The sequence below is a fragment of the Bufo gargarizans genome, chromosome 9 (assembly GCF_014858855.1).
Source record: "Bufo gargarizans isolate SCDJY-AF-19 chromosome 9, ASM1485885v1, whole genome shotgun sequence".
NCBI classification, from domain to species: Eukaryota; Metazoa; Chordata; class Amphibia; order Anura; family Bufonidae; genus Bufo; species Bufo gargarizans.
In genome coordinates this window covers 4,559,527-4,587,355 of record NC_058088.1, presented here as the reverse complement: position 1 = coordinate 4,587,355, position 27,829 = coordinate 4,559,527, and the positions used below count along the sequence as shown (strand labels likewise).

At 44.0% G+C, this 27,829-nt stretch overlaps 1 protein-coding gene across 1 annotated transcript; it reads left to right on the top strand.

Moving 5' to 3' along the window:
- Nucleotides 1–425: 425 nt before the first annotated feature.
- LOC122946550 (galectin-4-like) lies at nt 426–16,280 on the top strand. Its single transcript, XM_044306260.1, has 10 exons — nt 426–470; nt 3,626–3,714; nt 8,691–8,898; nt 10,256–10,381; nt 11,573–11,608; nt 11,710–11,748; nt 11,858–11,884; nt 12,367–12,455; nt 14,990–15,152; nt 16,134–16,280. Exons 1-10 carry the CDS (start codon nt 426–428, stop codon nt 16,278–16,280), a joined length of 969 nt encoding a protein of 322 aa, XP_044162195.1.
- Nucleotides 16,281–27,829: the final 11,549 nt, after the last annotated feature.

Sequence of the window (27,829 nt, the reverse complement as noted above, 5' to 3'; positions counted from 1 at the left end):
ATAAGTGGGTTTTGGGTTGCAGTTTGGGCAGTGGCGTACATAGAGAATTAAGGGCCCCATAGTAAGGATCACACAGGACAGAAGGGTTTCTGCCTAAACCCTTTTCAATTACCCTTGGGCCATTTTGCCGCAGCCATTCCAATCATTGCAAACTATCTGTGAGCATTTCAAGGAAGGATACAACCTCAGACTGCAATCCTTTATGGCCATTTATCATTTGCATTCTATCCCATATTGTCTGCTTCTTCAAATACCTATATTACGTGACCAAAGGTTCTTCATACTATGTGTGCGGCAGGTGCAGTAAGCCAGGAACAAAGGTTAAATTACTGGAAAAAGAGACCGTGCCCTTATTACAGGAGTGTATATAAGGAACCTGCTGTGTGTACAGAGCACTGTATTTTTCTGCTTAGACAGCAACAGACATGGCGTTTGTTTCACCTCTAGGATACCAGCCAATTTACAACCCGGTAAGTGGTGGCTTGATCTTTCCTAGATAGGCCATGATTATTTTTATTTTTTTGTATAACGTAAAGGGGCTTTCCAGTACTTAGATATTGATGAGCTCTCCTCAGGATAGGTCATCAGTATTGGATCAATGGGGGTCCGACTCCCAGCACCACTACTAACCAGTTGCTTTGTGCAACCAACGCCATAAACTATACAGTGGACGGAAGGCTCCATCCAGTGCCAGGGTACCGCAACTCGGCTCCCATTCACTTGAATGAGAGCTTCAGTGCCCGGCACGACCACTGATGGAACTTTGCATCCTCTGTATAGTTTCTAGCTGGAGGCTGCCCGATACAGCTAATCGATAAGGGCACCCCAACACATCTGATATTGATGACCTACCCTGAAGATACTTGAGTCTATTTGTGCTGCTTGGGTAGAAATGTAAATTTCAAGATTTAGTCTAGCTATCACCCCTACTTAATTTCTATGCAATTTCACTGTTGGCACCAGGGTTTAACTGGGACACACAAGAGGAAATAATTCTGAAGACCACCCTCCATCTATACAAAACATGACCATCCTCACTTTGAATTCCATGATACTCTTTGTAGTTATTATTGGACACACAGTAAGGTCTAAGATATTATTTGTGAATCATCCCATAAGAAGCAGTCCCTGGTGATTGGTTCCAAGGTCACCTCCAAATGGGGGTATCTTCTGTTGGACCTTTGAGGTCCATTACTGTATTAGAGCCTGAGTCCACCAGAGGATCCTCTGGTACTTTGGAGGGCCAGTCAGACCCCGGATGGCCGTGTTGCTACAAAAAGTACACCATGAAGCAGCCCTTCATGTGTTTGTGACTCTTAATACTTGACAGGACACTCATCAATTTTTTTCTTATCACATACTAACAACCTACATGTAACTATTCTACAGTGCCTTGAAAAAGTATTCATACGCCTTGAACATTTCCACATTTTTTCATATTACACCCACAAACTTAAATGTATTTTATTGGAATTTTATGTGATAGACCAACACAAAGTAGCAAGTATGTGTGAAGGGAAAAGAAAATGATTTTAATAAATGAAAATCTGGAAAGTGTGGCATGCATTTGTAATACTGCCCCCTCACCCACCCACCGAGTCAGTACTTTGTAGGACCATCTTTCACTGCAATTATAGCTGCAAGTCTTTTGGGGTCTGTCTCTACCAGCTTTACACATCTAGAGGCTGAAATATTTGACCATTCTTCTTTGCAAAATAGCTCAAGTTAGATTAAATGGAGAGCACCTGTGAACAGCAAGTCTTTTGCATCTTCTACCAGGCTTTCCTCCAGGATTGCCCTGTATTTAGCTCCATCCATCTTCAATTCAACTCTGACCAGCTTCCCTGTCCTTGCTGAAGAAAAGCATCCCCACAGCATGCTGCTGCCACCACCATGTTTTTCACAGTGGGGATGGTGTGTTCAGGGTGATATGCAGGGTTAGTTTTCCTCCCACACACAGCGTTTTGCATTTAGGCCAAAAAGTTCAACTTTGGTCTCATCTGACCAGAACACCTTCTTCCACGTGTTTGCTGTGTCCCCTACAAGGCTTGTGACAAACTGTACTTCTTACGGCTTGCTTTTCAAAAATGACTTTCTTCTTGTCATTCTTTCATTAAGGCCAGATTTGTCGAGTACACGACTAATAGTTGTCCTGTGGACAGATTCTCCCACCTGAGCTGTGGATCTCTGCAGCTCCTCCAGAGTGACCATGGGCCTCTTGGCTGTTTCTTTAATTAGTGCTCTCCTTGCCTGGGCTGTCAGTTTAGGTGGACGGCCATGTCTTAGTAGGTTTACAGTTGTGCCATACTCCTTCCATTTTCAGTTGATGGATTGAAAAGTGCTCTGTGAAATGTTCGGAGCTTAAAGGGGTTATCCCATGACTAATGTAAAAAATTAAAATCAGACATCATATAGTACATGACAACCTCTTTCTAACAAATCTAGAACCAGCCTTGTACCTCACATGGATCCAGAGATCTCCCCATTCATTGCTCTGCTAGATTTTTATCAAGCTGGCAGCTCAAGGGGAGTGTCTTTTCTGCTGCAGCTAAGGGGGCGTGTCTCATCTCTCCCTATCACAGCTCAGGAGGTGTGTCTCAGCTCTCCCTATCACAGCTCAGGGGGCGTGTCTCCGCTCTCCCTATCACAGCTCAGGAGGCGTGTCTCAGCTCTCCCTATCACAGCTCATGAGGCAGTTGAAGGATGGAACTGAGCATGTGCGACCATCTCAGTGAGCAGGTCAAAGAAATAAGAAAAAAAAAAAACAGCAGGTGGCGCTATAACCATGTATCATTTTCTTTTCACTTCACACATACTTGCTACTTTGTGTTGGTCTGTCACATAAAATTCCGATAAAATACATTTAAGTTTGAAGGTGTACCGTGAAAAAATGTGGAAACGTTCAAGGAGTATAAATAATTTTTCAAAGCACTGTATCTATTATATTGCATATTGTTTGCTTTGGTCTACTACTATCTATAGGTTGTCAAGATTGAAGGAAGTAACAACGTTCTGAACCAGATAACATGCAGTTTTTGTTTGTAGTGTTTAACTGTGAACCTACATAGGTCTGCGTAGGAGCTCGAGACGCACTTTAAATTTTTTAAACAAACATTTGCAGAGTTCCTTCATAAAAAAAAAAATATATTTAGATACACTGTATAAAAAAATAAGAAAATAAAAGTTGCAAAAGTATACATATCCTTTAAAGGGGTTTTCGGTGGGGGCCCAACACCCGGGACCCTAGCTGGTTAGCTGTTTGAGAAGGCCCCGGCACTCACATTAGCACCGCAGCTTTTGCTAGGCCAGTGACCTCACGTTTATCGGTCACATGACCTAGGCGCAGCTCAGCCCCTAAAAGTGAATGGGGCTGAGCGCAATACCAAACACGGCCACTATACAATGTACGGCGCTGTGATTGTTGGGTAGGGATAAGGCCACGGCACTACTGTGAGCACGGGTACCTTCCTGAAACCGCAGATCGGTGGGGGTCCCCGGTGTCGAACCCTCACCAATCAAATACTGAGGATAGATCATTGGTTAAAAAGTCTCAGCAAACCCCTTTAAGGTTTCTTTGTATAGGGTTGTTCACTTAACACTTTCTACTTTCTCTATTTTTTTTTAGGCTATTCCTTTTAGGCAGCCGATTTATGGCGGTGTGCGGCCTGGCATGTCTGTTTACATTCAAGGCATGGTCCCTCATCACGCTAAGAGGTAAATCTAATAGTTACCAACAAGTTCTTTTGTTCCTTTGGAAAAATCAAGGCAAAAAACATGAAATAACTGCAAGATGTGAATAAACCCTTAAAGAGATATTCCGGTTGTAGCAAGTTATCCCCTATAGACTCCTATAGAGATAAATGGAGCAGCAGTCAGTGAGCATGCTGGACTTGACGCTTCGTTCATTTTGGAGGGGGGGGGGGGGCGCCCAACGTCATTGGTGCGGATAGCAGAGAGAGGTCACCAACAATACTAATAGTTATCCTTTGGATAGGCGATAACTTTTTATAACTGGAATACCCCTTTAAGCATACGATTTGTATGGATAAAGAGATCCAGAGGAAAATGGGGTCCGAAGACTGCCTCAAGTGGACATATCAAGAAGTTCCTCAAAGGGTCTGTATTTTAACTGGAGCAATTAAAAATAAAATAAAATAGAAGATTGCAAAAGTCTGCATACCCTTCACTGTTTTTTTTTTAATGACATTAAATTAATGCCGTCCGAACCCAGTGATTTCAGGAACGGCCAACCATCTGCTGTCTATGGGGGCTCCGACTCCCTCCATAGAAGAGAAGGATCAGGCAGTTGAAATTCAGCATGACCCGTCCAGTTGTTCTCCGTGGCTTCCTGCGTTTTCTATGTTCAGAACACATGTAGGCTTGGTCAATCCGAGTGTGCATGTGTATGGAGCAGTCGGGAGGGAAACCTGACGACGGTGCGAGTGGTCGGCCAACAGAGATCTGCAGTGCAAGCTGCTGGCAATGACTTTGTCTATGGCCGGCTTCACTTAGTAGTATACCGTAGTGCATAGCTTAGCAGAGGTGATGTCATCACCATAGAATAAATATATTACTATCTTATCATCCTCTGATATCACGTGTTACTTTGCTCAAGATTATAAATGTATATGGCACTATTACAGCAATAACTGTAAACGGCTGCTGCAGCGTCAGGTCTGGTTGGCTCCCAGAGATCTTTCAGATGTTCTGTTTTATTGCAGCCATTATTTCTGTCTAGTGAGATTAAAGGGGTTGTTCGAGTTATGAAAAAAAAAAAATATAGCACTGTAAATCTGATGGGCAGCAATATATAACTGAGCTAAGCAAGTTTTAGGCAAAAAAATATTTCCTAATTTCCCTGGTTCTCTTCTGGCCCTTTGTTTACCTGCAGTAACAACAATCTCTGCCCCCCCACCCCCCTCCTCTGCAAAGGGAGTGAATACAAGTGCTGCCCTGAGTAATATGTCTGTCTGCTGGGAGACTAAGCAGTATGTTGTATGTGTAGGACTACAAGTCCCAGCTGTACAATGACACTGCTGATACACACAGGATATTTTCCCTACCTGTGCAATGCTTCTCTAGTCTGTTAGCTCCTGTGCCCAGCATTTGTCTCCTCACTGCCTGCAGCTACACAGTAAAGCCTTCAGCCCTGGGTCTGTGCTGCTGAAGAGGTTAAAGTTTTTCCTGAAGAATCCAGGGAGAGAGCAATAAGCAGTAGCAGGCAGTGCAGGGGGGGGGGGGGGGGGCAGCACAGTGACGAAAGGCTTGTGCACAAAACATCATCAGAGCAGGGAGAGAAGCCGACATCACAGGTCATGTGACCCTCAGTGAAATCTGAGAAAGCAGCAACTGGAGATAAATTAAGTGCATGGTAAAGTCTTTACATTTGATTAGTTATAAACATACAAAGAACACACAAAAAATAACCCCTTTAAGTAAAAGTAAACAGCTACAGGGAGAGAGCTGCAGCTGAAAGGTTATGCCCCCAAGAAAGCACCCACCCTTCCCTGAGCTGCTATATGGAGAGAGCTGCAGCAGAAAGGACATTCCCCCGAGCTGCCAGCTTGAAATAAATCTAGCAGAGCAATAGGCGCCATGAATGGGGAAATCTCTGGATCCATGTGAGGTACAGGGCTGGTCCTAGCTTTGTTAGAAAGGGATTGATTTGCAACGAGCCCAGGAGGAGCAAGCAGAGGATGGGTGTGGTAGTGGCTCTGGCAATGATGACAGTACACACGGATCACACTGGCAACCCTCACATCGAGTCTTCCTAGGACTGTGCAGTGACTGGAGGGCACATCCTAGTTTTGGGGGCTTCTGCCAGTTTGTGATTGGGGTGCCTATGATGGTGTTTTGTTAGGTTGCAAGGCAGGAGGTGTAGGGTGCCATGGCCGGTGGATGGTACTGGAGTCTGTGATTGCAACAAAGTCTCTCCTTACTTAAGTGGAAATGGGAGTAGTAGTACATCCAGTATTACCAAGGCTCAGTTCCAAAGTGACAGTGTATTCCTCTCCTAATAGCTGAATATAGGTGAATGGCAATGATGATGAGAGGAGTAGTAGTCTTTGAGCTCCTTCAAAACACTTTGCAACCTTTCAAAGGCGTGAAAAACTCTCAAAAATGTGGTGGGCGCCAAAGACTACAAACCATCCACATGCAAAAAGTCTTACAATCAGCTCTGCAATTTTCAGACTGAGAGATGTGGATCATCAAAAGGTCGGCCAAACCGTTATATAAGTGTGAAAAGTGCTGTTAAGGCCTCTTGCACATGACCGTATGTATTTTGTGGTTTGCAAAAAACGGATCCGCAAAAAATACGACATGCGTGTGCATTCCGTATTTTGTGGAACGGAACAGCTGACCCCTAATAGAACAGTACTATCCTTGTTCGTAATGCGGACAATAATAGGACATGTTCTATTTTTGTGCAGAACGGACATACGGAAATACGGAAACGGAATGCACACGGTGTACCTTCCGATTTTTTTGCGGACCCATTAAAATGAACAGTTCCGTATACAGTCTGCAAAAAAACAAAACAGAATGAAAATACGTTCGTGTGCAAGGGGCCTAACTATTAATCCTTTCACAAGCAGCAAAGTCTATAGCCATAAACAACAAATACCTTGCTAACACGCATGGCCTTGTGATCGAAGATAGTCTATGAATGTGTCCTCCAATTTTCCCTCAGGGATTGGTCTCAACAGGAATGAAGTTTCTCCTGGAGCTAAACTGAACTAGCATCTTACCTTCACAGCAGGCAGGGCTAAAACTAAAGTGGCTGATGCAATATTAACTAGAAAGTTTCTCCCTCAGAGAGGAAAGCTGGTTCCCTCTGCTGAGTCAGGGCGTAATCTTCTAAACAGTGCCACCTACAGAGAGCTTTGAGGATTGCATACAAAAGATAATACAAAACATTAATCATTTTAGTAATGCACCAAATTAACACTTTGCAGGGCCTCTGTTATGTGTTATATACTGCACATCGACAAATAATTTGTTTTGGGTCCAAGAACTATGACAGCTGGGTCCTTGGTGGATCCTCGTGCAGAGATGGGTCAAAGTAAGCTTTGGTTAGGGGTGGCCACTTGCATTTTATTAATCCTTGCATGTTCAATTTGTGGTCATTTAAGTCCCTTTTTTTGCATTTCGGTGAGAGAAAGCAGAAACATAGGGGGATATTTATTAAGAATGGATTTTGTATGTCAGTTTTAATTTCTGCCCTGCTTTTGTGGGATGTGCCATCATTGTCACTACCATTACTCAGCTATTGGGAATAGCCTGTACTGTGATATACTTTGGAACTGTGGCTTTTGTTGCTTTCTGTACTACTACTCCCATAAATGATTTACAAAAGAAAGACTTTATTGCAACCAGTGGGTCTGATTATTGACTCCATCATCGATCCGCTAGCCCTGCATCTGCATTCCTGTCTTGCTCCCTGACAAGCACCTAACATCAAGGACACCCCAACTACCATTAGGCAGGAACCCCAAGAATGTCCAGGGAGTGCCCTGTGTAAAGAAAGGGAGTGCCCTCCATTCATTGTGCATGGCCTGAGAAGAGTCAGAGTGAGGAGTGCCACTGTGAACTGTGAGCACTTCTACCACCATCATAGCCACTACCACTCCTCCAATAGTCACCTCCTCTCCGGGTCTCTGCATGCTCTCGTTGGGTCCTGTGAGTACTTCTACCACTCCTCCAATCATCACCTCTTCTCCGGGTCTCTGCATGCTCTCGTGGGGTCCTGTACTTCTACCACCATCATAGCCACTAGCACTCCTCCAATCGTCACCTCTTCTCCGGGTGTCTGCATGCTCTCGTGGGGTCCTGTGAGTACTTCTACCACTCCTCCAATCATCACCTCTTCTCCGGGTCTCTGCATGCTCTCGTGGGGTCCTGTGAGTACTTCTACCACCATCATAGCCACTACCACTACTCCAATAGTCACCTCCTCTCCGGGTCTCTGCATGCTCTCGTTGGGTCCTGTGAGTACTTCTACCACTCCTCCAATCATCACCTCTTCTCCGGGTCTCTGCATGCTCTCGTGGGGTCCTGTGAGTACTTCTACCACCATCATAGCCACTACCACTCCTCCAATAGTCACCTCCTCTCCGGGTCTCTGCATGCTCTCGTTGGGTCCTGTGAGTACTTCTACCACTCCTCCAATCGTCACCTCTTCTCCAGGTGTCTGCATGCTCTCGTGGGGTCCTGTGAGTACTTCTACCACTCCTCCAATCATCACCTCTTCTCCGGGTCTCTGCATGCTCTCGTGGGGTCCTGTGAGTACTTCTACCACCATCATAGCCACTACCACTCCTCCAATAGTCACCTCCTCTCCGGGTCTCTGCATGCTCTCGTTGGGTCCTGTGAGTACTTCTACCACTCCTCCAATCATCACCTCTTCTCCGGGTCTCTGCATGCTCTCGTGGGGTCCTGTGAGTACTTCTACCACCATCATAGCCACTACCACTCCTCCAATAGTCACCTCCTCTCCGGGTCTCTGCATGCTCTCGTTGGGTCCTGTGAGTACTTCTACCACTCCTCCAATCATCACCTCCTCTCCTGGTCTCTGCATGCTCTTGTGGGGTCCTGTATTTGTATAGTAAGGTCAGGATGAAAGCCAAGAAATGAGAAGGTCCACAGTGCAGAAGATTGATGTAACTTTGATGTCCTTGTGTCCCTCCTAGCTTCTGTGTGAACTTTTCGTGTGGTCAGCATGATGGGACAGACATTGCTTTCCACTTTAATCCCCGCTTCGAAGGGAAGGACAAGGTGGTGTTTAATGCTTTCCAATCTGGATCATGGGGAGGCGAAGAGAAGAGGAAAGATGGAATCCCCTTTAGCAGAGGCGGGCACTTTGAATTGGTGTTTTTTATCAATCCTGGAAGCTACCAAGTAAGAAAACAAATAAAAAGGGTGCACAATGGCTCTGTGGTTAACACTGGTGTCTTGCCGTGCACCCAAGGACAACATCTGCATGGAGTTTCTGACTGGTGAAAACATTTTTGAAAAAGGATCAGAATGGTTTAAAAAATAAAAGAAGTCAAAGTTAACTCTCCGATTCCATGCCGATCCCATTCCTACTCTTCGTGGGCCCCTCCTGATTGCTCAATCACTAGCTCAGGTGGTTCAATTGCCTGTGGTGATAGGGATCGGGAAGTAGAGACCAGTGGGGACCTGGGGAGCACAGGAAAGAGATCGACAGGGGAACGGGGAGTTTATTTTGACGTCTTTTTGTTTTATTTTTTTTAAACCAGTCTGATCCTTTTTAAAATATGTTCACCGACCAGACAGTATAAGGTGTTATAGTGATGAGCAGCAGGGGTCATATTCGAATTCATGATATTTTGCAAATATTTTGTAGAATATTCAACATATATTCACGAATTTGTATATTCGTTATATTCTACATTATATATATTCGTATATTACACGCTCAATACATGTGTGGGTCAAAAACTAATATATAGCACTATAGAATATAGTGCTATATATTAGTTTTTATGGTATATTCGTCATTTTTTCCATCTGAACACGATTCCTCCCTGCTTCTTGCTTGTGGGCCAATGAGTCATTGGCCCACAAGCAACTTAAGCAGGGAGGAATCCTGACTTCAGATGGAAAAAAAGAACGAATATTCTAAAAAACGAATATATGGCACTATATTTGTGAATTCTCGAATATGCTGATATTCGCAAAAAAAATGATTTTTTTCGAGTATTCGCGCTCAGCACTATGGTGTATATATAGGATAGGCAATGAATATCAGATCTAATCCTCCTCCTTTCCCAGAGTAAAAATAAACAAACATTATAGGCATCACCGTGTCTGAAAACGCTCAAACTATTAATATGAAAATATTAGTGAATGGCGTAATAGAAAAAAAATCGAAATAGTCGATTGGCTGTTTTTTCATCACTTCACTTCCCCCCCAAAAAATTTTACAAAAATTTTTTTATGTCACATATAGTGATGAGCGAAGCGAGCTTCGAATGTTACATCTGAAGTCGCTTTGTTTAAAACTTCGGATTAATACTCTTATTCGCGAAGTCGCGCGTGACTTAGTTGAATAACTTTGGTAATTGGAAAACCACTTTAAAACTTGAAATCAAACTCTTGAGGCACCAGTAAAAAAAAAAAAAAAAAAGGGAAACCGCAGGGTGCTGAATGGTTTCAATATTTACAATGTTGGTAAATTAACCTTAGATCATCGGTCTTTGCTATTACTGACTGTCTGTCTCACTTTGTCCAGGTCAATGCAAATGGTTCCCCCTTCTATGAGTTCCGTCATAGGATTCCTCTAGAGAGGGTGCAGTGTGTTCATGTGAATGGAGACGTCAACATCCAGTCTTTGAGCATTGTCGGAGGAGGAGGTGGGGTGAGTTAAAAAATTTTTTTGTAAAGGAAGTGGAAGTTAAAGACCAGTTATCTCTTCTGACATGTCCTTTTAGAAAATACTTGTACTCCCTAATGAAATAACAATTTTGGAGTCTTTTCTCCTATGTATTGTGTTCTTCCTTTATTCATTTTCCTGGGAAAAGTAGGAATAAATTGAATGCCTAACAGAGTTCTTCTAAAGTGCCTAAGAATGGGGAAACAAAGGTAGTTACTAAAACAGACACCTCCGGAGAGATAAGAGGACATCTACGATATATATATATATATAGATATCTATATATATCTATATATAGATATAGATATATATCGACAGTTAGAGAGCGAATTATTGCAAAGAGATTCACAGAGAGACCACGTAAGGAGACTGGTGTCAAAGGAACATGCTACTGACTGAAGAATCTGCTTGTCACTGCAATATTCGGGGGTCCACCAGTTAATCTTTGGTGGTGGCTTTTTGGGGTCTAGATTCACCATGTGGATCCTCCTTACTGTCAAGATGGACAGGGGTACCATGGGCTCCATGAATTCTAGTTGAACCCCTATATGGTAGGTAAATCACGGAGCGAGAAGATAGCGAACATCACTCACCACTGTTGGTGACTAGGCAGAAAACTGGTGGAAGACACATGAACTATAAAGAAGAATTTCAAGGATTGCGTTAGTTTAATGTCGGCTGAACCCATCAATTTCATGAAACCAGCCAACCCAGGGTTGGACTTGACCAACCAGAAAACCAGAGGATCCTCGAGTGGGCCCAGTCTATGAAGTAATAATGGTCCAAGAGAAAAATTGCATTTGGGGTTGCCTTCTGAGATGATCAGACATAGACCCTAGTGGACAATTACGCTTGATAGATGATATAGCGGTTGGGCCCTGAGAGTAAATTTCTCTGGTCGGCCCAAGGAACCCCAGTCCTTGAGCCAACCCTCTAATTTATCATGGGGCCTCCTGCCATCAGGAGAGATGAGGATCGGGCAGTTGGATTTTAAGATGCCAAATCTTGTTGTTCTCGGCAGATAAGCCACGGCCAGAGGTGTCTGCCAACAGTTTATTTTCCTATTCCTATTGCGAAAACATACACAGATGGGAGAGAGAGAGCCATTTAAAATGATCGGCTTTAGAGTAATGTTAGAATTGAACTGGTGATTTATTGCGTGCATTTTTATTGTAGGGCCCAGGAATGAATCCTGCCTTCCCACCAGGAGGGGTAAGTTCCATAGGATATAGTCACTGGATGTCCCATCTGTTGTATACTAGGTTTACAGATATGCAGCCACTATAATGTATATTTTCTCTTTGTCTCTCAAGGCCATGATAGGGCCCGGATATCCAGTCATGACTCTGCCTGTGAGTATACGTTCACTGGTTCCTTGTGTGCACATACACTTTTTTGACAATATCATAAAATCACATCTCTTCAGTCATTCTAATCATTTTTTTCTTCTTCTTTTCTCAGGCAATGGGAGGACCCATCTATAACCCGGTTAGTATACAAGAGTCTTATTATGCCTGTCAATTTTACACTGAGGCAGCCTATTAGGCCCTACCTGAACATACACGGAAGAGCTTATTAGGCCCCTGGCTGCCACGACAATCCATCAGCATCCTGCTGTCACATCACAGGTCACTGATGGGATGTCAGAGAAAACCTCCTCCCTCTGTCTAACCCCTTAGCTGTCACAGTTGCTATTGACAATGCCATCTAAGGGGTTAAACTGATTCCTGGGTGGCATCTACATCAGCCACTATCCCACTCTGCAGATGATTGTGCGGGCACAACTGCTGTGCCATACAATCAGAGTGCCGTAAAATGTACAGTGCCAGAATTCCAGCTCTTTACATTTACCATGGATGGTGCCATGGGGCTCACTATGTGACCTCTTGGGGGTGATTGAGCACTGGGGTTGAGGAACAATGCTGCAGTCTATCAATTGGTGATATTTTGTGTGTATTGTCTCCTTGCAGCCTGTTCCTTACCGCGCGAACATTCCTGGAGGAGTGAACCCCAAGAAGACCTTTGTGATTAGAGGATTCATGCCAATGGGAGGCCAAAAGTGAGGGAGTGGTGGTACTATGAAGTGACTCCTCATAGCCTGTTATTAGCCAATGAACTAAGCTATATGACACATGAGATACATTTCAATATGTTCTATTAACCAGCTCTATTATTCCTAGAGCCACTTTATGACTCTGAGACAATGGGTTTGGTTGCTACTAATAATGAAGGGTTTTGGTGCAGGAGATGATAGAGTGGAATTGTTTCTTAAAGTGAATGTTTCGCCTTTTATCTTCAAGTCATTTTAGCTCCGAATTCTGTGCTGAATATATCTGTATAGTGGACGGAGCTGCCATTTTTTGTTACAGATCTCCAATTCCCCTGCATAAACAAGGGTCCATTGTCATAAAAATTTAAATATTTCACACCAGTACATTTGGAGATCCCTAATTAAAATCAGACCACAGACCAGAACCAAATGTTAATTCAGATTCAGACCCCAGACCACTAAATAAATTCAAACCCTGTCCAGATCCCAAAATTTATCAGACTACAGATCAGATCCCTAAATAAATGAAATCCACAAACCCTTTCATGAATTCAGACCTCGGACCAGACCCTTAAAATGAATTCTGACTAGAGTTCAACCAATCGTTTCTAACAAATCAAATTAGTTCAAAATCAGCACTGATGCGTTTGCTCCGGGGCGCGAAAGGGGCTGGATCTGCTGGTCAAGACGACTCCTCCCTCTTGATTGAGAAGGACAGACATCTCACCTGGTCCTGTCAATCTTGCGCCATTTCTCCAGGCATCGGCGCAAGGTCAGAAGATCTGTTGCTGCTTGTGCTGGGGACATCTATGTACACCCAGACGTAGAGATGGTGCTCCACTTGCCCAAGCTGATTCCTCCACTTCCAGATGTACAGAGACTTCAGTGGCTCGTGCGCAGTCGATTCGTTCAAATCTAATTCAGACCACAGATCAGACCCCTGTAGGAATCTGCCCCAATGGTAGCCTTCAGATAAGAACACAGCAGCAACCTTTTAGCAGTGAAAGCAAAGCAACGGTTGTATTTTATTCTTGACAAAACAATAAGGCAGTAAACGGCAATGATCAGCTTGCTCCAGCCGGCGTTAAAGAAACAATAAAGTCCCATATCTGTAGAATCACACAGGTATGGTTTTGCACAGTACCGTAATCCCACAGGGTGTATGTGGACCTCGCTTTGTCCTCAGTCTTTCAGGCACTGCAACTCTAGCTCAGACTCTGATCCCACTCAGCACTCCACAGAGAGAGAGATAATCACCCCCACCTGACACTGCTGGCTTTTGTAGGAACGTGGGGAGTAGTCACCCACCCAGCACTATGACTACTCCCAGTAAGAGCCGGATCAGCTATTCACAGCTATACTAAATAACAAAGTGTCAACCAGCTACTGCTGCTGACACATGAAATACTGGCTCTTACTTCACTGAGGCCAGGAACCTCGGTGACACATATCTACCATCAACGATGGTCCCTTGTGCCTTTCTACACCACCTAAATAAATTTTAACCACAGACCTGACACCAAAATAATCCAAATCCAGGATGAGATCCCAAAACTACGGTAACTCAGTTGCCAAACCATGCCCCTGAATAGATTTAATACCCCAGGCTCCATCTTTAATTCAGACCTCAGCCCTGACCCCTAAATAAATTCTAATCTTAGATCAAACTCTAAAATTAATTCAGACCCCATAATTAATTTGGATACCAGAAGAAGACCCCATGAATGATCCAGCCACCAAAATACATTTAAAAACCAGGCCAGATCCCAAAATTAATCAGACCTCAGGGAGATCCCTAAATAAATTGAATCTGCAAATCTCTTAATTCAGACCCCAGACCTTAGTCCAGACTACAAAAATCAGATCCCAGATCAGACCCCCTAAATAAATTCTAACCTCAGACCAGACTCCTATATAAATTCAGTTCCCAGATCAACCTCTAAAACTAATTCTGACCCAAGGCCAGAACATTGTTTCAGATCCCAGAGCAGACCTCCAATTGAGACCTCAGATCAGGTCCCTAACTAAACTCAGACCCCCAAAACGACCCCTAAGTAAATACAGACCAGACCCCAAAAATGTAGTCCCCTTATCAAACTAAATTTTTTTTACTTGCACCTCCCTGATCCTCCACAGTGAGGACCCTTTGAGGCATCTCAGCTTCTGCCTATCTGTCAGCACCCTGCGGCTGATCTGGGTGAAGTCAAGATGCTTGGCTTGGTTTGCATGGAGACCCCCAACTTCCCCCTTTGTTTTGGATGCTTGGATGTACTCTCTATAATCCAGCCCTGTCAGACACATATTATGGCCAATTTTCACGCCTTTTAACCCTTTCCGTATGTTTTTGAGGTGTGGGAAGAAACCAACCCCATAAAACTACATGGAGAACAAAAAATTCAACGTTGTACTTGGTTGGATTCGAACTTAGAGCCCAGTGCTGCAAGACCACGATGCTGCCCCTTGATGATACCACCTTGCTCTCTATCTTCAGTAAATCTATAATTGTCATGTTATGATAATAACATAAATTCTCTCTTTTTCAGCTTCCACATTAATTTTGTGACAGTAAATGGTGATATCGCTTTTCACTTCAATGTTCGTCTTAATGAGCGCACAGTGGTGCGCAACAGCAAACTTGGTGGCTCTTGGGGACATGAGGAGAGGCAGATGGCCAATAACCCCTTTGTGCCAGGGCAGTATTTTGATGTAAGTATCTGTACTCCTAATGACTATCGAAAGAGTTTGGGATTGATGGGTTCACAGGTAGACATGCAGACAGTCCATGAGGTCATTTTTAGGATGTTTAGCTGGTCATAGCGCAGCAAACCTCTGAGGAGCTGAAGCAGAGAATGGAAGTTGTAGTGGGCCTGACGATAATGTGTCACAGTGTACTCCATCAGGCCTTTGCTCCTTGGGGTCAGTACAGTGAAGGAGTGGCACCCTGTGGTCCAACAGAGCACTCCCTGTAGCTGTAGGCTCCCTGTCTGATAGTAGTTTGGGGGTGCCCATGGTGCTCATGGCCAGCTTGTGGTGTTAAGAGAGTCGGTGACAAGGCCAGAGTGAACTTAACAAAAGTCTATCTTTACTGTGTGTACAATAGGAGTTGTAGTGCATCCAGCAGGTATCTGTACACAGTGCACTTTCCTCCAAGATGTCCAAGCATGGGCTAGTTGCATCAATGGCCCTCTAGTTGCTCCTTTTCTTGCTAAAGTCCCTGTTAATGGGATCTCTAGCTAACAACTATAATCTGGCATAGTGGCTGTAGTGTCCACTAGTTTGGGGTGCATAGGGTGTCTTAACTTGTGCTACCCGTGCAGCAGCATTATCTGCAATGCTTTAAGCTGTAAACCTCTCTCTCTCTAGCCATGCAAATCCTCCTCCTTTAGTTCTTGCTTACTTTTATCTTTAGCTTGGAACTGGAGTCTGAAGGAGAGGAGCACATGAACATTGCTCCCTACTTCCTCCCTCTATACTACCTGGAAATGTTTGGAACCAGGGGATGGAGGCAGCCCACACCCTAAGCTCCAGAGAGGTACTGGGCCAGGATTGTTCATTCTCATGCTGAGTGTGCAGTACATTACGTTAGCATTTTACAAACATAATATAACAAACCAAACTTTGCAGATACCCTCAGGTTTGGGGTACTGCAATAGGTTCATAAATGAATTGTGTGGCATCTTCCTACAGATCTCCATCCGCACCGGCAATGGGCGATACAAGATCTATGTGAATGGACAACCCTTCTGTGAGTACGCTCACCGCTTCCCGACCCTGCAGATGATTAACAGCCTGGAGATTGGAGGAAATGTGGTGCTGTCACTGGTACAATTTTAAGGATCCTTCCAATGTGCCTTAAAGGTGAAGAACAAGAGGAAGCCTGGTCTGTGCATTAGATGATATATTTAAAGGAAAAGATAGCGAAATCAAAGATACTCAAACCCTGCTCTTGTCATGGGTATTAATAAAATACCGTTATGTTACAAAAAAAGAAGTCATACTTTTATTAAAATCTATTTTGCAGAATGGTCCCCGAATTATTCTGTGGGGCGGTAATGGTTGGCTTGACATGCTGGAACCAGTCAGTATGAAACGGCTCCTTAACCTGTTCCGGACATAGGGCGTACAGGTACGCCCTGATGTCCTAGTACTTAAGGACACAGGGCGTACCTGTACGGGGCGGTGATCGGAACTGGGTGCCTGCTATAATAATTGAGCAGGCACCCTGGGACAATGCGCCGGGGGGTCCTGTGACCCCCCCATGTCGGCGATTGCAGCAAACCGCAGGTCAGGATGGTGATCAGTGGTGTGATAATACACCACCAATCACCATCCTGCGATCCTAAGAGGTGAAGGTGACATCACCTCTCAGAACCGGCTCTGATTGGTCGGCTGGGTCAGGCGGGCCATTCAAATTACTGCAGCGCTCCTCTCTTCCTCCTTTTGTGTCCAGGAGCCGAGGAGAGAGGAGAGCTGCACGTCGATCTCCAGAGCTGCAGGGATCATCAGCCAGCACCCCCATCTGTGCCCCAGCACCCTCATCTGTGCCCAGCACCCCCATCTGTGCCCAGCACCCCCATCTGTGCCCCAGCACCCCCATCTGTGCCCCAGCACCCCCATCTGTGCCCCAGCACCCCCATCTGTGCACCAGCACCCCCATCTGTGCACCACCTTCACCAAGGTATTTAGGAAAAGGTTAGGGACAGGTTAGGTTAGGCAGGGATATTCAGGGAAAGTTAGTGGAAAAAACAAACAGTTTTTGATTGCATCACCCTAAATTGGGTGTCTGGGGTCCACAGCACAGCTGCTTTGGACGGCTGATCAGCGAGTTAGAATTTTTTTAATTTTTATTTTTCAAACTTTTTGCCCTTTTTTTAGTTAGTTTTTTTTTTTGTCTGTTAGGTTTAGGGTAAGTTCGTGAACAACCGTGCCCCCACACCATACGCCCAGCTTGCCTCCGAGTCCGAGCCCCCAAGGCTGCGGAGACGCCGCCAGGTGGAGCAAGGGGACCACCATGCTAGGGACCCTGTGGCCCACACTAGTACAAGCAGCTCTGGGGCTCGTACTAGTTTTTCGGCCCACCAGTTAAGTCCACCAGAGCCCCCTGCCGGTGAACTTGTCTGGTGTACCCCAGAGCATTTTGAGCCCGCGATTCCTGATTTTGTAGGCCAACCAGTAATCCAGATTTCCACAGTGGGCTTCACTGAATATGACTCTTTTAGTCTTTTTTTTAGTGACCACTTTGTAAATCTGATGGTGGAGCAGATGAACCTGTACGCCCAACAGTTTGTTGCTCAACACCCGGGCTCCTTTTTGGCTAGGGCCGGTGGCTGGACTCCGGTCAGTGCAGCTGAGATGAGGACGTTTTGGGGCCTCGTGCTGCACATGGGCCTAGTCAAATAACCTAGTGTCAGGCATTACTGGAGTGGGGACGTCCTCTCCCAGACCCCACTTTACAGTACGGCCATGACACATACCCGGTTTGAGGCCATCTGGAAATACCTGCATTATGCAGATAATGCAGCATGTCCCCCCAAGGTGATCCTGCCTATGACCGCCTGTACAAAATCAGGCCGGTCATCGATCACTTTGGGGCCAAATTTGTGCAGGCCTATGTACCTGGAAGGGAGGTCGCGGTTGATGAGTCTCTCATTGCTTTCTAGGGGAGACTCATTTTCCGCCAGTATGTTCCCTCAAAGCGGGCGAGGTATGGCGTGATGCTGTACAAACTTTGTGAGTGTACCTCAGGGTACACTTACAAGTTTCATGTGTACGAGGGGCGAGATTCCCATATTCAACCCACAGAATGTCCCTACACTCTGGGTGTTAGCAGGAAACTTGTGTGGGACCTTATGTAACCACTGCTAGATAAGGGTTACCACCTTTACATGGATAACTTTTATACTAGTATCCCCTTGTTCCAGTCCCTCGCCGCCAGATCCACGTCCACTTGCGGGACCGTGCGGAAAAGTCAACGCGGCCTCCCTACCCACCCCCTCCAGGTACCTATCCCCAGGGGTGCGACCCGTGACCTTACCAGTGGAAACCTGTTGCTGGTCAGATATAAGGACAAGAGAGATGTCCTTGTACTGTCCACAATTCACAGTAACTGCATCACCCCTGTCCCTGTGCGAGGTACCGCGGCAACGGTCCTCAAGCCCGATTGTATCGTCGACTACAATCGGTATATGGGAGGAGTTGATCTCTCTGATCCAGTCCTAAAGCCATATAACGCCATGCGCAAAACCCGGGCATGGTACAAAAAAGTTGCAGTCTACTTGGTGCAGGTTGCCTTGTACAACTCTTTTGTGCTGTCCTGGAGTGCTGGCAACACAGGGAAATGCCTTCAGTTCTATGAGGCAGTCCTCAAGGACCTGATCTTTTCTGACTGGGAAAGAGCAGGCCAGAGTACCTCGGGAACTGGAGGCGCCCGGATCGTCCCTGGCCAACACTTTCCAGGTGTGGTTCCCCATACTGGAAAGAAGGGACGAACCCAAAAAAGGTGCAGAGTGTGTCACAGGAGGGGGATACGGAAGGACACCACAACTCAATGTGACACGTGCCACGATCATCCGGGCCTCTGCATTATTGGTTGCTTCAGGGAGTATCACACTTCCATGGAGTACTAAATTTATGTTCCCCTTCCCCAATTTAGCCACTGACAATCGGATAAAAAACTATGGTTCTCAGACTTGAGACACTAAAACAAAAAAAAAGACATATACATACTAGATATTGCCACGTCCATAAGAATCTGCTCTATAAAAATACCCCATGACCTAACCCCTCAAATGAACACGGTCAAAAAAATAAAATAAAAACGGTGCAAAAAAAGGTATTTTTTGTCACCTTACATCACAAAAATTGTGATAACAAGCGATCAAAAGGTCATATGTCCCCCCAAAATAGTGCCAATAAAAACGTCCTCTCATCCCACAAAAAATGAGCCCCTACCTAAGATAATCGGCTAAAAACTAAAAAAACGGACTCTTAGACTATGGAGATACTAAAATGTTTTTTTTTTGGTTTACAAAAAGATAATATAGTATAAAACATAAATACATTTTTAAAAAAGTAGACATATTAGGTATTGTCGCGTCTGTAACAATCTGCTCTATAAAAATACCCCATGACCTAACCCCTCAGATGAACACGGTCAAAAAAATAATAATAAAAACTGTGCCAAAACAGCAATTTTTTGGCAAAATTTCCATTTTAATCAGTTTTTTTCCAGTAACAAAGCAAGGGTTAACAGCCAAACAAAACTTAATATTTATTACCCTGATTCTGCAGTTTACAGAAACACCCCATATGTGGTCATAAACTGCCGTATGGTTTCTGGAAGGCAGATTTTGATGGCCTTTTTGTTTTGGCACCATGTCCCATTTGAAGCCCCTCTGATGCACCCCTAGAGTAGAAACTCCATAAAAGCGACCCCATCTAAGAAACTACATCCCTCAAGGTATTCAAAACTGATTTTTACAAACTTTATTAACCCTTTAGGTGTTCCTCAACAGTTTATGGCAAATGGAGATGAAATTTCAGAATTTATATTTTTGGTAACCTTGCCTCACAAAAATGTAAATATAGATAAACCAAAAATCATATGTACCCTAAAAATAGTCCCAACAAAACTGCCACCTTATCCCGTAGTTTCCAAAATGGGGTCACTTTTATGGAGTTTCTACTTTAGGGGTGCATCATGGGGGCTTCAAATGGGACATGGTGCAAATAAACCAGTCCAGCAAAATCTGCCTTCCAAAAACCATATGGCGCACCTTTCCCTCTACGCCCTACTGTGTGCCCGTACAGTAGTTTACGGCCACATACGGGGTATTTCTGCAAACTACAGAATCGGGGCAATATATATAGCATTTTGTTTGGCTGTTAACCCTTGCTTTGTTACTGTAAAAATAGGTTATAAAATGGAAAATTTGCCCAAAAATTTAAATTCTCAAATTTCATCTCCATTTTCCAATAACTTGTGCAACACCTAAAGGGTTAACAAAGTTTGTAAAATCAGTTTTGAATACCCTGGTCTAAGGTCCCTATAAGACCCTGCTGGGGTATATCGGTGGAGATTCTTGGTGATGTCCGTCTCCTGTATAACCTGGAAACTATGCCTAGAAACCTCGAAGGAATAGGTCCTTTTACGGACCTTAAGAATAGAAGCACTAAAACGCCGCCCACAGGGGAGATCTCGTGTATTGACGTCTTTCTAAAACACACAATTTCTGAACTCTCTACCTTGAACTCTACCCCCATGAGGTTCAATTGCAGTAGGGAAGAGAGGTGTGCAATACAAGTATTGGAGAAAGACAGGAAAATAACGATTAAACCCTCCGATAAAGGGGGGAACGTGGTCATTATGAACACTCCAACCTACAGGGACATGTGTCTAGTGATCCTTAATGACAGCCAGGGGTACGAAATCCTGCCCTCTGATCCCACTCCTAGATTTCGGAGTGAGTTGCTACAAATCTTAACAAAAGCCAAATCCGACCAACTAATCGGTGGTGATGAACTTGAGTTTCTCTACCCTTCCCACCCAGTCACGGCAACGTTTTATTGTTTACCTAAAGTCCACAAGGACACACTGCCTATCAAGGGTCGCCCCATTGTCTCAGGAGTGGGGAACCTTTCACAGAATATTGGCATTTACGTGGACCATATCCTTTGCCCATTTGTACAATCTTATCCTGAGGGATACAGTGGATTTTCTGACCAAACTTGAGAATATATACATTGAACCGCACTGGTTCCTAGCCTCGATCGATGTAGAGGCCCTTTATTCATCTATTCCGCACGAAAAGGGCCTCGAGGATGCTGCACACTTCCTGAGAGCCAGGGGTCAACAGTTCTCCGCACAAACCAACTTGGTTCTGAACCTATTGAATTTAGTTCTTCGCAGCAACTATTTCCTATTTGACGGCCACATTTAAAGGGAGTCTGTCACCTCCATATGGCCATATACAGCGCTTACATGGCTCTGTAGCACACCTATACAGGATTGTAATGGTCCCTTTGTCTTTGTCTTTAGACTTGCACCAGCAGGAAAAACGAAGTTTAATTCATATGTAAATGAGCACTCGCAAGTGCCCAGGGGCGGCGTTCAGTGTGTAAGTGCCCAGGCTGCTCTGCCTTCTTTTCACCTTACTCCTCCCCAGTCTCTTCCTTTGCCCGCCTTCCAAGTCTCTTGCCTCATCGTAGGTCCGGACTTGGAGGGCGGGCAAAGGAAGAGACTGGGGAGGAGTAAAGTGAAAAGAAGGCAGAGCAGCCTGGGCACCTACACACTGAACGCCGCCCCTGGGCACTCGCGAGTGCTCATTTGCATATGAATTAAACTTCGTTTTTCCTGCTGGTGCAAGTCTAAAGACAAAGGTACCGTTACAATCCTGTATAGGTGTGCTACAGAGCCATGTAAGCACTGTATATGGCCATATGGAGGTGACAGACTCCCTTTAACACCAGCTCAGGGGCACCGCTATGGTCAGTGCGTGTGCGCTGTACTATGCGAATCTGCTTCTGGGCTGGTGGGAAGAGACAGTGGTCTTTGGTGATATACCTGGTTGGTACTCTGACTATATCGCCCTTTCGTCCCGTTACATAGATGATATATTCATCTTGTGGAGCGGGTCAGAGGGGGATTTTATGAGGCTGGTCGAAGAACTTAATCATAATTCTTTTAACCTCAGGTTTACCTCCGTAATTGTATGGAACCATCTTCCCTTTCTGGACATCTCCATATCCAGGGACGGTAGTGGTGGCCTACAGACTACTATCTACCGGAAATTAACGGCAACAAACTCCCTGCTTAGGCGGGATAGTTGTCATCCCACCCCGCTGAAACGGGGTATACCTGTTGGGCAATATTTGAGGCTGAAACGTAATTTCTCCGAACAGGGGGAGTTCAAGCGCCTGGCAGATGATCTGAAAAGACGCTTCCGAGAACGCGGTTACCCTGATAAGTCATTAAAAAGGGCCTATCAAAAGGCACGGGCGGAGATGTGCACCACCCTCCTACACCCCACCCCGTGCCCAGGAAATGACTCTCAGAAAACCATACGAGTCATAGGCACCTTCGATTCAGCAGCCACTAAAATATGGGATGTACATACGAAAGAGTAAGAAAATCAGCGGCACTCACCAATTGCAGAATATCAACGTTCCATTTCTTTATTGCGATAAGGATACGTGTACAAAATAGGGCTGGGGCGGACAACCATTCACTTAAGACACCAACCGCATAAGCGGTGTACGGCAACGACGGCCGTTTCGTACACTTGTGCTTCTTCCGGCTACCTGTGTCTTGTAATGTTGGTACCCAGAGGTAGGATTGCCAGAGTGGTGCAGGGTGGCCTACAGTCTCTGTAGATGTTGTATACACGTGTCACGGTTTTCCTACCTGGGTATCCGTGGATCCCAGATGTGATGTGGTCCGAGGCATTGCAAAAGGGTAGTTAACTTGGATATTGTAGAAATAAAGTCAAGTCCAGACTTGGTTGTATGGAAGTTCAACAGTTGCTTTACTTTGCATAAACGATAATCCAAACAATCCACAGAACTTGTCTTGGTTCCCAACAGGTTTTAGCAGGACTTTGGCAGGCAAATACTTCTGCAGAATAAACTTCTCTCTGCTCTGCTATGTCAGCAATATTAAATAGAAGTGCTTTCCTTTCTGCTTGTTGCTGTTGTTCTAAGTGTGAATGGGCCCTATATCATTGTGTAATACAATGAAGGGAACACATGGTGGCATGGTTCCTTTCATTGTATTAATGTTATTACAGTTATCTTACCTGGTGATAGGTGTCATCCACGAGGATCAACTGTATTTCTGGTCAGTTATCTTCAACTTTATCTACATTGGATGGCAGCCTAACAGTCAAAGAAGAAGTTAAATGTTAATTGCGCATTCACGGCACAGAGAAGCATCTGTGAGGACCTGCTACACTCACGCCAATGGAAGACTTACTAAAAGAGCTAATCTACAAAGCTGAAGCTAATGGTGGAGAAGATTGGCTAAGAAAATGCTTGTCCCTATCCTACTTACCTTCCGGTGACGTTCCGACATCCTCTGATTTAGTCTTCTGCGCAGTCCCCTGCACAAGCCACTAGCTGATCGATCCTTTTCTGGTCGAAGCAGCGCGCACGCGCAGTAAAGATCCAAACGTATCAAAGGTTAGTAAGAGGAATCGTAGGGACAGAGTAATCTACTTACCTCAGCCTCCACCAGCTAAGAGAGCCAGAAGCAGGAAGATATCTCGGAAGCCACATAAAGCAACTTCTAAGAAGAATCACATATCATCTTAAACCCCCCCTCCTTCAACTGCCACATGATCGCGCCAGGAGGGTGAGACAGTTATTTCTCATGGTGACAATATTTCATTGCGCACTACACCAATTATATCAAACATGTCCATTTCAGCAGATAAAATCAATTTATTTAACGATTTTATTAACTTTTTGTCAGTGAGAGATAAAAAATAACATATATTGCTAATATTTGGGAACAACCAAAAATTCAAAATAATGACAAATTGCCTAATTCAAATATTCATCAATTGTCTACATCTCCTTTAGGCCTCATGCACATGGCCGTTTTGGCGGCTCGGATGCGGACCCTTTCACTTCAATGGGACCACAAAAGATGCGGACAGCACTCGGTGTGCTGTCCGCATCCGTTGCTCCGTCCCGTTGCCCAGCCCAAAAAATATAACATGTCCTATTTAGCATTTATATTGAAGGCTGTCCATGCTGTTCCGCAAATTGCGGAACGCACACAGACGCCATCCGCGTTTTGCGGAACTGCGATTTGCGGACCGCAAAACACACCACGGTCGTTTGCATGAGGCCTTACCCGTATCTGACATACCAATAATAGTAGAAGGTATTTCTGATACATACTTTAAGGAAGCCATGGTCTGTCACATATTATCACCTTTAGGTTTTCATCTCCCTTTATCCACTAAGGAAAAAATATGGAAGAGAGAATATAAAGATAAACCTGACAAAAAAATTCTAAGAACGAAGAAGAAGCTAAATTTTCAAAAAATAGATCTATATTTAATTGGATTCAAGCATTTTCTATCTATTCAGCAGTGCTAGGAGAAAAGCACCCAGAACTCTGTAGTAAACTATTTTATCATATGGATTCTGTATTGGAAGCCGACAGGAATTTCAGTGGCAATGCTTGGAATTCATATGATAAAATGTTTCGTCAAAAATTGGCGGTTTACCAAAATCCTTAATGGGGAAATAAAGATGTAGGCCTTTGGATTAATCTTATGTTGCCTAATAAAACACATCTTTTTCGTCAAACAACAAACAGCCGATTTTATTCAAAAAGAGGTATCTGCTTCTCTTTTAACGAGAACCAGTGCAAGTGGGTAACCAATTGTGAATATCACATGAGTGCACCTTCTGTAATGGATCCCATCCAGTATTCAAATGTTTTAAAAAGATGGGAAAGGCTGGACACCCTAACCCAAAAGATGCTCACAGAAAAAGCATCGACTCCAGTGAATATGCAAGAATGAATCCCTTGGCTAAGCTTGTATCCAAACAAACAGATGGCTGATATGTTCAAATTCTTTTTTTTGGAAGGTTTCTTTGTTCCAAAATACAAAGGAATAGGTTGTAAGTTAGTAAAAAAATTAAAATCAGTTAACATTAATCCGGTAATAGTAAAAGAAAAAATTTACAAAGAAATACAAGAAGGAAGGGTAGTGGGTCCTTTTTCTGCTCCCCCCTTCTTTAATTTCCGTTTATCCCCTATTGGTTTGGTACCAAAAAAGGAAATTAATTATTTCCATTTAATCCATCCCAAAAAAATAAAAAACACTAGATTTGCTACTTCAAATTTACTTATTTGAAAAAAGACCACCCTGAAGGATCTTCAATCTTTACTGGGTTCTTTGAATTTTACTTCATGTGTGATTCCAATAGGTAGAGTCTTTTCAAAAAGGTTATATAGGGTTACTAAAGGAAAAACATCACGTTTCTCACACGTACGTATAAATAAATAATTAAAAGAAGATCTAAAAATCTGGTTATTATTCTTGGACAATTTTAATGGTCATACTATATGGCAACAGGACTTTATTGATTCAGACGCATTTAAAGTGTACTCAGATGCAGCAGGATCGGTTGGGTATGGTGTGATTTTTCAAAATATGTGGTCTGCTGAATGCTGGCCTAAAAAATGTTTTTCAAATGGTTTGACAAAGAATTCCGTTTTTATTGAACTGTTTCCAGTACTAGTTCCCTTAAAAGTTTGGAAAACTCATCTATTAAACAAAAGAATTTGACTCCATTCCGACAAACAAGGAGTGGTCTACGCAAAAAACTGCATGTCATCTAAATCAGAACCAGTCATTGAATTGCAAAGGTAATTAGCATTAAAGGGGTTATCCCATCATAATGATCACTGTTAAATCTGTTAATGATTTGACAGTGATCATTTTTGTAAATATACTTTATTAACAAATCCCCACCGATTAGGATAAAATTCATACCCACTTACCTGATTGTTGTGACTCGGTCTCCCCTGGTTACGACCACTGCTCTTCTCCAAAAGCCGGAAGGTCGCGCTTGCCCAGAAGACGACTCCTTTTCTCCCGGCCGGTCCGCTCGCTGTTCTGAACGCGCACGCTGCCGCGCATGCGCGACAGTGACTTCTTCCCGGCCAGAATAGTACAGAGCTGCGAACGCGCACGCCGGCTCTGTAGGAATAAGTCACTATTGCGCATGCGCGGCGGCGTGCGCATTCAGTCCAGCGCACGGCACGGCCGGAAGAAGACTTCAATCAAGATGAAGCCACAACAACATTTGGATTAAAGCTAAACATATACAAGGCAAAAGTAATTTATTGGCTGATTCTTTATCCAGACAGAACATGCGGCCTTCAAAAAGCTATTACCAGATGCTGCTGCAGAAAACACCCCATGTCCGGATTACCTCTGGGACAGAATTTAGTTTCAATTGAAGATCTTTTGAGAAATTTTCTAGCCAAAAATACTTGGTCTTGTTACACCTCATCCTGGACAATGTGGATGACTTTTTGTTACCAACAAAAAATAGCTAAGTTCCAATATAATACACTAAACATGTTTCACTTCATAATGGAACTGGTTCAGAAAAATTAGCAGTCAGTTCCATTCAAAAGAGTTAACGGTTTCAATCCTATTAGTTCAAATTTCTTGTTGAACCAAATACTAAAAGGTTTGAAAAAACTGTCTACTCAAAAAGAAAGAATAAATATGGACACCGGCAATGTGTGTTCCGCATTTTGTGGACCGCACATCGCCGGTACTAATAGAATATGCCTATTTTTGTCCACAATTGCAAACAAGAATAGGGCATGTTCTATTTTTTTGGGGAACGGAAATACGGACCCGGAAGTGCAGGCCCATAGAAATTGCGGAACAGAATTGCGGATGTGTGAATGGAGCTTAAGACCAATTTCTTTAAACAATTTATGTAATATAATTAACAGTTTACCTTCAATTTTCTCTTCTGCATTCAAGACACATCTTTTTCAGACTATGTTTTTTTTTACTTTTTTCGCTGCGCTTTGTATCAGCGAAAAAACAAAAAACAACCATCACCCATTTTACTATCTGACATATGTTTAATCGATTCACAATTAAAAATCTTTATTAAAAAAAGTCTAAAACAGATCAATATAATAGAGGACACTGGATAGTTTTGAACTCATGTAGTAATCCTCTATTTTGTCCAGTTTTGGCTATGAAAAGATGGCTGGATATAAGACCTAAATTACCTTTATGTGGTCCTTAATTTACCGATATGGACTAGTCACCAGTTAAAAAATGCCAATTTAACTTCATATTAAAGAAATGCATTACTCACCTTGGCTTCTCTAGCTTAAAATTTTTCTCTCATTCCTTTTGAATCAGAGCTGCAACATTAGCAGCTCAACTTAAAGAGAACCTTTCATCGGTCCAAACATTGTGAACTAAGTATCATGATATATACAGCGGCGCCCAGGGCTCTCACTGCACTGACTATTATCCCAGGGCGCCGCTCCGTTCTCCTGCTATGCCCTCCGGTATGTTCGGCCACTTGGTTATAGTAGGCGGAGACTTAGGGGACTTGGTTATAGTAGGCGGAGACTGCCCTTGTTCTGCTGGGCGTCTCCTTCTCCCAGGCTGTGAGCTCTGCACTGTGATTGGCCAGCGCTACAGCCTGGGAGAAGGAGACGCCCAGGAGAACAAGGGCAGTCTCCTCCTACTATAACCAAGTCCCTTAAGTCTCCGCCTACTATAACCAAGTGACCGAACATACCGTGGACATAACGGGAGAACGGAGCGGCGCTGCTGTACAGATCATGACACTTAGTTCACAATGTTTGGACCGATGAAAAG